The sequence below is a fragment of the Polypterus senegalus genome, chromosome 3 (genome assembly GCF_016835505.1).
Source record: "Polypterus senegalus isolate Bchr_013 chromosome 3, ASM1683550v1, whole genome shotgun sequence".
Lineage (NCBI taxonomy): Eukaryota > Metazoa > Chordata > Cladistia > Polypteriformes > Polypteridae > Polypterus > Polypterus senegalus.
In genome coordinates this window covers 44,290,623-44,304,047 of record NC_053156.1, presented here as the reverse complement: position 1 = coordinate 44,304,047, position 13,425 = coordinate 44,290,623, and the positions used below count along the sequence as shown (strand labels likewise).

The 13,425-nt window shown below is 39.6% G+C and overlaps 1 protein-coding gene across 4 annotated transcripts in view; it reads right to left on the bottom strand.

The window, feature by feature from the left end:
- The window catches only part of LOC120525084 (disks large homolog 4), a 593,143-nt gene that overhangs the window by 222,055 nt on the left and 357,663 nt on the right, over positions 1-13,425 (bottom strand). For 3 of the 4 annotated variants that reach the window (XM_039747069.1, XM_039747066.1, XM_039747067.1), the window contains exon 3: positions 2,061-2,117. The exons of the other annotated variant lie outside the window; for it this stretch is intronic. In XM_039747069.1, coding sequence (XP_039603003.1) covers positions 2,061-2,117 — 57 coding nt within the window. The remainder of the gene's footprint in view (positions 1-2,060; positions 2,118-13,425) is intronic. 4 annotated transcript variants of the gene reach the window in all.

Sequence of the window (13,425 nt, the reverse complement as noted above, 5' to 3'; positions counted from 1 at the left end):
CAGTCGCTAGTTATGAGATAATTTTCTCAAAAATTCGCCTAATCCAATTCAGAGTCATGTGCGGACAGAAGGTATTCTGGCAGTAATGGGCACAGCACAGCAACCCACCCTGAATGTGACACCGGTCTATGGCAGTGTTTACTTGCACAGGGCCATTTCAGAATCACCAATCAAAGGGACAGACGTCTTTCAGTATTGGGGAGAAAACAGGACTTATTAAAAAAAAAAACAGGCATATAATCTGCATAAAGGCAATGATTTGAACTTAGGACCCTGAATTCCTTAGGACAGTAGCAACACAAAATATTATATTACTCCACAATGCAGCAGATTTTGAAGCAGAAATCCAAAAATGTCTAACTTGAGGTCAGCAGTTCATACACATATCTCAGGATTTGAGAGGTAAACAAACCCGGGCAGATACGGGATGATTGTGCCACTTCCACACGGGCAATGACTCGGTGTGGTATTTGAACCAAGGGCACTGAATCTGTGAGGTGGCAGTGATAACCGTTGGGCAGAAATTCCCCCTTTACATTCAGCCTTTCCCTTGGTAGCCTGTTGTGCTGAACTCTCTCACTACAAGTGCACACCCACACACAAGAGGCAGAAATCCTCTTCCGGGATCAAACTGACAATGCAGAGAAAGGCAAATCTCTGAGGAACAATTTTGTGGAGGTTAGATATAGGGAAGGGTGCATGTTTTTTTTCTTTATTTTGAACCCTGCCTACCACCAGTGCCTTTGTTAGCAGATTACTGGGGGTCATTGGGGGCTGAGCTGCAGCTGTTGTTTCAACTCGATGATTGGTTTCAAACACCCCCCCCCACCCAACCTCCAGCCCCATTAACATGATGGATTTGCCAGAGCTTTCTCTTCTCTTTCGCCATTCATTTCAATGCAAAGGGGACACCTAGTGGGAAAAGCAGGAATGTTCAGTGAGGCCGGAATGGGAGGAGATGACTACACACTGCACTGTTTCAGCAGTTTCACAAGGTAGACAGGCGTAATGAAGCACCACATCTCCTCACAGAATCCCCCTGACACAGCAGCCTCCCCACTCCCTGTTACTGTACACACAAGGTGGCCTCGTATTCATTCTCTGTTTTGTATTGTCAGGTTTATCACTTAACTTCTATCTCAACAAAAATAAAATTAGTGCAAACCCTGCAGTAGACTCCAAAACAATACCCCAGGCATCACTAATGGGGCAATTGAGTGAAGTCCGAGCCTGTGTATTATTTAAAAGTAGAAATCTCCATAAACTCATAAGCAGAGGCAGTGGTCTCAACATGACAGACAAGCAGAAGGAAATTTCTATCTGCTCAAGTGCCAAGGAGAGGTCTTGGACAGGATGCCAGTTCAAAGTCAAAATTGCACATCAGCACAGGACAATAATAACACAATAACAGCAATTGTGAGCTTAATTCATATTATTCACAATAAGTAGAAGAAGAAGAATTGTGCACATGGTTTTTAAACCAATAACTTGTTCTGAGCAAAGAAGCAAGCCAATAAAGAATGGCACATTTTCCACAGAACGGTCACAACATGTCCTCCACTCCCAGAGTGGGTGGGTTGCACAACTGGAAACATTTTTGTGCTAAATGGCTGACTTGTCCAGGGGGGCCCCTCTCCCATGGGATCACTTAAATGACCAATTGCAGCTAAGCTTTCATTAAAGACTTTTTGTCAAGACACCGGGTGACTGTTTCCAGCTTCTTGTTCACCCACCCTGAGACGTGGTGATAAGAAAGAAAGAAAAAACAAATACAAAAACACACAATGGGATGGATAGATGGATGGCACTGTTAAACCCCCCTCCGTCTCAGTTTGGATATTTTATTCATCCAATGGCGATTTTAGAAAGTGGAAGGGTTAAGGGCCAGTCCATTGAAAGGAAATAAAACAGAAAAGAATTTTGTTCCGTAAAGGAACAGCAGCACGTCAGGTATGTAGTTGACAGATGTAGGCAGATGTAGACAGGCACACATGTATTGTCACGTTTAATACATACATGTTGAAAGAAAATAAAAAAAAAAAGCTGGTAGCAGCTCTTACCAGGGTGGAGGTGGCAGATGTGTACAGAGGTGTCTGACCGGCAGAAAGGAGCACCGGCTGGAAAGAAAAAATAATTGAAGGGGAGGAGTGCAAGGACCTGCAAAGCACTGAAGAGAATGACTCGGGGCAGGCGGGCAGCAGGCGGGCATGCAGGTTATAAGAGGAAGAGCCACCATAGCAGCCATAGTCCCCAGTAAGACCACCACTTACGGTTTTCTCCAGAACCACAGCACCAGCAGGACTATTGAATTCTTTAACTTAAAAACTACACCGAGCTTGAACAACATAAAGATGCAGTAAAACACATGTCGTTGAGTAATTCTTGTGCCGTGTGCTGCATATCAGCACTAGTCAGGCTGCTTATTTGTTTAAAAATCCTAATGAATTGAATAAATGAGGCAGCACCATGCAGCCCTCAGTGGCCATCTTAATGGGCAGATACAGCCATATTGAGAATCGGTAGCTTCATGTCAATAATGCACTCCAGAATGGATCTGTTTTCTTTATTAACTTGGTTATATACAAAAACAGAAACCAAAGTTTCACATTAAGCATATAAGCACATGCAGACGTACAGCGGCCTCCATTGGAACAAAGACACAGTTTTCCTTGATATCCCCCTCCACTCCACAGTTTCAAATTACAAATCAAACAATTCATACGTGACTGAAGTGAACATCACAGACTTTAATTTAAGGGGATTTGTACACATTTTGGTCACACCTTATAGAAATGACAACACTTTTTGCACATGGTCCCCGCATTTCAGGGCACCATCCTATTTGGGACATAGTAATGGCAGCAGTCACATTTAGTACTCTGCCGCCTATCCCTTGAATGCAATGACTGCTTGAATTCTGCGATTCACAGACATCACCAGTTGCTGGGGGTCTTCTCTGGTGAAGTTCTGCCAAGCCTCTAATGCAGCCATCTTCAGCTCCTGCTTGTTTTGGAGGCTTGTCCCCTTACGTTTTCTCTTCAGCACATGGAAGGCCTGCTCAATTGGATTTAAATCGAGTGACTGGCTTGGCCATTCAAGACTTTTCCATTTTTTAGCTTTGCCTCAGCAGTATGTTTGGGGTCATTATCTGACTGTAAGACGAAGTGCCGTCCAATGGGTTTGCAGACCTTTACTGGAGCTTGAGATGATCAGATGTTTCTATACACCTCGGACTGCCATCAGCAGTTCCATCATCAATGAAGAGAAGTGTGACAGCACCTGTGCCAGTGATACATGCCCAAGCCATAACCCCCCCACCATGTTTAACAGAGGAGGTGGCCTGCTTTGGATCTTGGGCAATTCCTTTTTGTCTCCACACTTTACTCTTGCCATCACTCTGATCGGGTTCATCTCTGTCTCTTCTGTCCACCAGACCTTTTTCCAGAATTCTGCAGGCTCTTTTAAGTACTTTTTTGCAAACTATAACCTGGCCATCCTGTTTTTGAGGCTAATTAGTGGTTTGCCTCTTCATTGGAACTTGAACAGCTAAGATATTTCTGTACACCTGAGAATTCATTGTGCAGCTGCCGTCAGCAGTTCCGTCATCAATGGAGAGAAGTGTGCCAGTACATGTGGCAGCCGTACATGCCTGAGCCATAACACCCCCACCATCACTATGATTAACAGATGAGGTGGTCTCCTTTGAATCTTGGGCAGTTTTAAACACTCTTAAATGAAAGTCTGCAATGTGCACTTCAATCACATTTGAATTATGTGATTTGTAATTTTAAACTGTGGAGTGGAGGGATAAATCAAAATATGTCTTTGTCCCAAACATTATGGAGGGTACAGTAGACAAGAGGCCTTCTTTACTACCAGTAAAAATAGGGAGTGTGTACACTGAACAGTATACAGGTGGAATGAATATACTCCATTCTCTGTACTGACCAGCTCAGGTGCAAATAGGCTGACCAGGAAATCTTCACCGGTAAACCCATAAATTAATTGTTTTGGGGCAACTGGGCGACAGACAACTCGGCGAAAGACAACTCGGTGACATCCTTTACCAGTTAGGTAATAGTTAGGTTCAAAGAGATTTTTTAATGATATTTAAATGACAATGTAAGGCGTCGGAAAATCCACAGAATCACCTGCTTTACGAAGAGTCCCAATACATTGAGTGTAAAGATATTCCTTAAGCCGGACTCGCAGGTCACCTTTTGTATTCTGAATAACGCTATCATACGATTACAATCAATACAATTTATATACCCGGTTAGCAATTTTGGTTGCAGAAGATAATGTAAGATAGAGTTTGTTCCATCTGCAGAATAAAGTTCCTTCATCAATTATATTAATTTATTTTCAACATTTTAAATCACGTTATTTAAATACAATTAAAAAATCTCTTTGAACCTATTACCTAACTGGTGAAGGATGTCGGCAAGTTGTATTTCGCCTAGTTGTTTCTTTGCCGAATTGTCTTTCGCCGAGTTGACTGTCGCCCAGTTGCCACCGAACCAAGTGAATACTGTTTACTGGTCAGAGTATATGTGAATATATCAAAGAGGCCGCCTTTTATTTCTACTCTAGGAGTAAATATAGCATATAATAGAAACTCTCTTTAAAAACAATTTAAATATTCAACAACTTTACTCTTAATTGAGTGACGCACATATAAATTTATTCAGAGGCCCTTTCAATTGGTCATTTTTTTGTATAATTATATACTGGATGCTCACTTCACTGGCCAGTGTACATAAATATAAATAGAGGTCACTGAGTATATTAAGTATAACATAAAGAGCCTGCTTGATAGTTAACATACAGTATGTATAATTAGATACTGTAGGCCTGCTTCACTGGTATATCTTTACATACATAAATATTACAGGCCCTTTAACTGGACAGTGATTATATCATTATACATTGAAGACCCTCTTTACTCAATCGAATGTGTAGGCTATACATTTAGAATCCTTCTTTACTGGTCAAGTCCGTATTATAAGTAAATGTCTTTACTGTGTAATGTATATGTACAGCAGAGGCTGTGTTCACTGGCCAGTGTTTATATATATATATATACACAAATTGAAGGCCATGTGATATTCTGAAACACAGAGGTTCTCATTAAAGTCGTGAATATATAACCCCTTGTCCAAACTTGCTTAAACTATGAACTTATGGAACAGATGTTCTTAATGGTAAGACGATATCTAGGTGCCATCAGGGCCCTCAGTACTGAGTAGTGTGGAGGAGTGCCTTTACGTTCAAGTCCAGAAAAGGACATCATAAATGACAGAAACAGGACTCTTGGATGACACCAGTTCCATTAGCAGAGTCCCACAATCTTATAATTTGGTATGCCAGTATTCAACGCTGTGTCTGATGTACGCAACAAGCTCGCCTGTCTGCTGCTCCTCCACAATAATGATGAGCCAGGTTTCTACATTTTCCATTTCAACACTTGTGCTGTCAGTACATGCCATTTATAAAGAGTCCTAAAGCAGACTGAGCTCTTGTACTAGAACTCAGATTTCTCTAATTTAACCAGCAAAAAGCTGTCAACATCACATTCCCACAGCACAACTAAAAAGAACTTCTAGTTTGAGTGGGAAGGCTGTATGTGTGTACATGCGGTGTGTAAGTATTGTATACACACAGGCACACATATACACATTCGGTATTGTATATTGTGCAGACATTTCAGGCTAGCCAAGAACATTCTTTTTAAATCTGAGCAGTACATACCATCAGAATAAATGCAAATAAGCATGGATAGAATAAAAAGTGACAGAAATGTCTTATGCTTTTAAAACAAGTGTTTCCTACTGTGGCCTCAATTAACATACGACACTAAGTGATCATCTTTGGTTTGGTGCTATATGAGTTTTTCAGGTAGCTCTGAGAAGTCTCTTGTCACATTTTCGTTTGACTTTGGCTGCTTTCTGGTGGTTCTTCAATTATAGTATGTTAAGCTTGGGCTCTGAGGTGACCTTGCTAGTGTTTCAAGCAGTCTTCAGTTGTGTATTATCAAATTGAAAGACATTTTCACCAATAAGTTATTTTTCTGAGGGTATTCAGCATATTCCATCAAAATCTGATCCTGTTTCTCAGCAGGCATCAACAATTCTGACCAGATCCCCGACACAGTTGACTATAATGCATCCCCACATCATAGTAATGTCACCACTGTGATTTAAAGAAGGCTGCAGACACATGTCAGGGTTGTTCTCGCCAACTTCTCTTCTGACATTGTTCTTGTTGAGCAAAACTTTTATTACGTCATAGGACTTGCTGCAGCTTCTTGCCTCTCCAAGCTTTATGGTCTTTTGTGTGTTTGGGTCTCTTCTGCTTACTGTTGTTCTATAAGTGCGATTTCTTACTTTAACATACCCTACACAACCAGTTCTTTTAAGTCTTCTTTCAATGATCAAATCTCATACATTGGTGCCAAATGACTCTGCCAGATGTTGAATATGCTCCTTTAAGTCCTGATCATAAGATGTCAATGGCTTTTCAGGTCTTCCATGGCATTTTCTACCTTCAGCTTAGCCAGTTCCTTCAAATTACATTATCTCAGATTAGACGCCACATCTTGTAAATGTGGTTTGGTGTGTTATAGTGCGGGGGTCTCCAACTCCGGTCCTGGAGGGCTGCAGTGGCTGCAGGTTTTCATTTTGACCCTTTTCTTAATTAGTGACCTGTTTTTACTTATCTTTAGGATTAATTTTAATTGACTTGCTCTTGAAGACTCAGGCCCAATAATTGTTTATTTTTCCTTAATTAGCAGCCAAACAATAATGAGATAAAAAATGAGCTAAAACATGACCAACTAACTTTGTCCATCATACAATATCTGAAAATAACGATGAAGGTCTCAGGAATGCTGATCTGCTCAGGTCCCCAAAACATTTTAACAGTGCTCTTAGAAAATCAACAATTTCAGAAATGTCTGCTATTGCACAATGAGAGCAGTGACAAGCCATGGACTTAAAGAACGGGTTTGATTAACAACAAGAATCAGAGCCTAATTAAGTAACTGGTTGGAGAGAAACTGGTCGGAGTTTGAGACCCTGACTGTTGGCTCACTCACTTCACATTTCATTTCTGTTTGGGTGCCATTTAAGCAAAGAAATTAAGCAATTCAGCGGAACAATGAAGAAATTCAGGGGAACAAATCTTAAAAAAGCAAGTCAATTAACACTGATTCAATAGAATTTAAATAGCAGTGCAAACAGGTCACTAATTAAGAAAAGGGTTAGAATGAAAACCTGCAACCACTGTGGTCCTCCACTGCACTGCTTATACCTTGGTAATTCCAGACTACGACTACTTACATCTGTCAAAGTGTTACTTTAGACATTTTTAGACCTTTCCTCAAGGTACCTCAGTATTTGTGATAATCACCCAATAGACACATTTATTTATTAAACTAGATCATTGCCAAATGTGCTTTGGCTGCTTTCTACCTCAGTAATTCAAATCAACTGGGCTGTTTGTACAATTTGACAAATATATGGAATAGCTGACGAGCTTTAAGAAAACATCTGAGAACCAAACCTTTGTTGTCATCTCAGGTGGAATCAAAAAGTGTTCAAAAACACAAGACATTCTTATTATTTTTAGTGGATCACTATTTATTTGTGTTCATTCTAATGTTACAAGTAAATCAAGGCCTGCTGTCTGCAAAACTAGCTTTAATAATACTGTTTTGGTGGTGTAAGGCTTTTTGTTCAATAGTTTCTGTGACTGTGTGTGTGTGTGTGTATATATATATATATATATATATATATATATATATAGTATATAGATAGTAGTATATTAACATGACATTTAGATAATTAACATTCACAACTAAATTTACACAGGATGTGTTAATATGCACATCTGTAGGTTCTGAGCAAATAACATGGCAATAAAGCATTGCATGTGTGATTCAGAAACTGTCCAAGGTGCTGAAATGAACCGGCTTGGTATACTATGGCCACCAGGGGGCTCCCTAGATTCAGTGTATTAAAAATGTCAGAAGTATCTACACAATTGAACATAAGCAGAAACGTACAGAAACAACAGCACATATAAGAGAAAATCATCAGTCATCATTTAAAGGAACACATCATCTTGTTCACCCCGCATCAATCTGATTTTGATTCTCCTATAATTTTTGACCACACAGTCTGAACTAGCAATGAAAAAAGCTTTCAGACTGGAAAAGGGCTCTGGGTTTTCAAATCATATCATCCAGCTTTCACTTTTGAATTTTACTGATTTCACCAAAATCAATCAATCAATCCATCAACAAATACATAAATAAAATGACAGGCAAACATGAAAGAGGCAAAAAGGAGTTTTGCAATATTTTCAGCCAAGTACACGTTTTGTGCATATATCGTATGAAAAGTTTTGTTTAATTTAGAAAAACTGTAGGCCATTCAAACAGTACTAACTTTTCAAAATATCAGAAAATATTTTTCCCTAAGAATGATCTACATTGCTCTCTTGCAATATGGAGCATCATTAGTTGACATGTTTGACCTCGTCATCACATACAAAAGATTAGCGATGAGTACCTGAACATGTCACAGTCTTAAAGTAGGAGACGTGAAAATCAGACACAAAATCAACCAGTTTTTCAGGCTAAGTTGGTGGATTTCAAACCAAACTGGATCTATATACACAGACACACATACAGATACAGTATATGTATATATATATATATATATATATATATATATATATATATATATATATATATATATGTATATATATATATATATGAAGGCAAGTGTAATGTATATCTGTATTGTAAAGCACCTCAGACCTATGTTTGTTACAGAAAGGTGCTCAGCATCATAAAAGTTGTTTGCTTACAGCTCCTTACACAAAAGTGCTGTAGAAAGTCACTTTACAAAACACATGCAAAGACATAAAAAAGGCAGGTTAATAAATTCTGTGTTCCTAAACCTCAGTGAATCAGTTTATTTAATAGCCACTTTCCCACTGACAGGGTCTAAGCACTGGCATCTTTTAGTTTAGTATCTTGTGTTTTCATAGAAAGCTGTGATGCTGTTTATATGGTACTGTCTCACAGCTTCAGAGTCCTGGGAGCCGAATCCTAGCTGGACACTGTACTGTGTGGTAGTTTGCATTTTCTCCATGTGTCTATGTGGCTTTTCTCCTCTTTTCTCCAGTTTTCCTTCCATATCCTAAAGTATGTATTTGTTAACTGGTGACACTAAACTGGTCCCATTTAAATTTGTGTGAGTTAGCCCTGTGATGGACTTAGTTCCTTCTTGCCTTGCATCCAGTGCTGCTGGGATGGGCTCCAGACCCTGTGTCCCAGAAGTGACGGATCCTCTGTTTTTACATCTGATATTGTATTACAACCTTGTTGTATGTGGCCTTACAATAATCTGTGCTATTGATGACATTATATAAAATGAAGACAGTTCAGCCAGACTATGGATTTTATTGTCGAATTGCAATGCCATTCAATGAGCAAAGTGTGGCAAACAAGAGAAGAAGATATTTTTTAAACAGAAAATAAAGAGTAGTATTACATATACATACTGTATGTTTATCAATTTTAAAAGCAATATTGAATTAAAAATGGGACAACACCAAATATTATATTGATGACAGTCAAAACATCTACTTAATAAGGAATTCAACAACAACAAAAAAAAAAACACATAAAAATCTAAAGAATTACCACAGTAAGACGCCATATGAAACGCCCGTATGTGATGTTGTGATTTAATGACCCATTGATAGCCAACATGTTTTGGGACCCCTTAGTCCCATCTTTAGGCCACACAAGAAAATCTGAACAGAAATGCATTGACCCTTCCTTAGAACACTTTAAGTGATGTAATTAAAATAAAACACAGATGGCGGTACTATATAGGAATCAGTCCATCTTGTCCTTGTTCATCAACCCAGAGTGCATTGAACTGATCCCAATGTTTTCTGGTCACACAATTACCTACTGATCATGGTGGAATTTTTCATCAAACATCCAAGGTGATTCCTGTCACAGAGCTCTTTGCAAAGAAACGAGAGAAGCCCCACAGACTGTAAAAGGGACAAACTGTATAAGTCATTGGGTCTTTGGCAGGGGGGCCGTGACGAGCGCTGTCTGGGTGACCTTTTCATTGGAAGGCTCATTTCCTGTGGTAGGCAGGTCTGTGGTGGGTATCAATATTTGGCTGTTGTAAAAAACTTTCATTCTAGAGTATCCAGGAATTATCGGGGGCAACACACCCTGGAGACTATGGTGGGCTGCATGTGACCCATAAGCACAAAAGTAACCCCCAATTAGCAGCTCCACTTAACTATAAATGAGATGACTGGCTAAGAGCAAACCTTCAGTGTCAGCTGAGAGTGGTGTAAATATTACCGAGAGAAACAGAAGACCATTGCAGGACTGAAATCTGTCCAAATCTATTGTGTTAGCTTTGTGATGTCCCTATAGAGTGTAGTTAAAGGGGCAGGATGGGCTATTGGATCAGACTTCTAGATTCCATGTAGCTTTAAATGTGTGTATATTCAATGATTCTGGCAGACTGAACAAATAAAAACAAATGCCAAGTTATGTGATCCATCAAATGTTAAGATCAATAGAATGGCACTAAATGCTGCTGTCCATTGTCTGGTGCGTACAGACCAGGAGTGACCATAGGGTGGCAGCATACAAAGAATAGCCACCTAGTGATGGATTTCCTACAGGAAAAGATGGCCTACTGGAATTCCATGTGACCCACTACTCTGTAAAGTGCAGCTGGCATTATGAACCCATTGAGGGGCAGACCTAGAAGAGCCAGCAAGACAGAAGCGAAATAAGCAGGTCAAAAGGTACATTTAATTTAAAGTCCTCAACCCAAAAGAAAAAGCCAAAAGACAGACAGAAGATCATAAAACGGCAGGCAAACAGAAACTCTTTAAAATGGTGGCCGAGAAAATAAATGAAAGCAGAGACGGCTTAGGGGTGTGCGAGGCCTGGAGCTGACGAACCCCATGCAGGGCCGGTTATGTCAAACGCTGTTACCAGTATGTGTGGACTGTATAAACTTGCTTGTGAATTTAATAAAAAATAATGTTACCATACACCGGATTTTCTCATTAAAGTATTCAGCAAAATTTTGCTAATTAACAGACTTTATCAAAATACGGCGATTTTAAAAAGTGCAATTCATAATTCATGACAATACCATGACAGTGCGAAATGCGATGTGGTGTCATGCAGAAATTAGCAGGGCCTCTTCTAGAAAAGTACCAAAATTGCAAGTATACAGTACTCTGAGTCTCGATATGTGATAAGGGTTCCTCTTGAAGCATCTCAATTATATATATACTGGAGTATACTGTTTATCTTGACAAATCCGTTTGAATAGGACATGCAGACCTCAAAAGCGGGGCCCCCTTAGGCACAGGGCCTGGGGTAATCGCCCCACTTGTCACCCCCAAATGCCGCTCTTGGATGAAAGACTGAAATAGGGTCAGAGTCTATGAATGTAGCTAAAGTCAGAATATCAGGGATCCAAAAATAAATATTGTTGAGGAAGGCATGTAACAAGGTTTGCTATCCTCAGCTTAGACGAGAACATGGTGAATTGGGTAACCTTTTAAAGCCATGGCTGCAATTATATGTGAGTCACGACCCAGGGGGACACACCACTAAGCGATGGGAAAGCTGCAAGAAGTAGCCAGAAACAAACAAAAAAAAAAATCCAAAATATATATCAGGCAGAAGGCAACAGCAATTACATCTAATATGGGAAAGTACAAAAGCAGCGACCAAAACACTGCTCAGGCACAGATACTCTAACGAAAATGAGAAGATGTCATGTTTTAGACAGGGTCTCAACCTCAGCTTAAGTATAGTTACCTTTTGTGGTATTCTTTAAAAAATGTTGTACTTATTATGTCATTAATTATGTTTTTTGTTTCTTTTGTATGTTGTTTTGTTAACTAATTATTTAGTATGTACTGTAAATACAGATAATCCTCTACTTACAATGGGGTTACGTTCCACAAATCAGATTGTGTGTCGAATCAATCGTAAGTCGCATAACCTAACCCTAAAGTACTGTAATCATAGCCTACTTAACCTAGGCCTAGCCTACCCTAATTCTGTGGAAACTGTGATCAATAATGCACTAATTTCTTAATAAACTGGGTAATATTTTAACAAAACACAATACAGGCTACAGCAGTTTACAATAATTACTAAGCCATCCATCCATTATCCAACATGCTATATCCTAACACAGGGTCACGGGGGTCTACTGGAGCCAATCTCAGCCAACACAGGGCGCAAGGCAGGAACAAACCCCGGGCAGGGTGCCAGCCAACTGTAGGGCACACACACACACACACACACACCCACACTAGGGACACTTTAGAATTGCCAGTGCACCTAACCTGCATGTCTTTGGGAGGAAACCCACGCAGACACGGGGAGATCATGCAAACTCCACGCAGGGAGGACCCCAGAAGCGAACCCAGGTCACCTTACTGTGAAGCAGCAGCGCTACCACTGTGCCACCATGCCACCCTATTACTAAACCATGGATGTTTTATTAATTATTGTAAAGTTTAACAAAATGCAAATTCTTTGCCTACATGCACTGTAAATGGTTATCCTTTTGCACTGCACTTACCAATGGAGTCAAATTCATTTTAAAATACACACTTGGCTAATGTTAATTGGTGGTAAGTTATAAATAATACACTAAATAAGTGACGCGAAAGGTGGTAGGAATGAGAATGGCGCCTGTACACATGCGCCGCACAGCCGCCCTGCTGGCCGCTGCTGAGAGTTGATTCTACAATAAAATAAAATAAAAATAAAAAGAGGAATAAGCTTGGAGGTCAACCATCATCCTGAAAGTGGGCAATAGACGTCACGTAGTATTTGTGTACCAAACTTCAGGTCAATATGTGAAACGGTTTGTGAGCTAAAGGTGATTTAAAATCCTGGACAGACAATCGGGCAGCCACGGTAGCGTATTATATAAGAACATAAGGCTGGGAATGATACTGAAGCAGGGTCACGTTTCATTTCTGTCTCTTCTGTTCGACGCATGGGATGACGTTTTCTTTAAAAACATATCCATTGTAACTTGGACTGTCCGTTTTTTCCTTTCTTCATACATTATGTGAATTTCCCCTTGGGATTAATAAAGTATCTATCTATCTATCTATCTATCTATCTATCTATCTATCTATCTATCTATCTATCTATCTATCTATCTATCTATCTATCTATCTATCTATCTATCTATCTATCTATCTATCTATCTATCTATCTATCTACATAAGTTTATAGCAAGCTAATGCATCATGAATCTGTCTCTCAACTTTTACCAATCTGTCATAGCTAACATCCATCTCTTCAAAAAGTTTAAGTCCTTGCTCAAT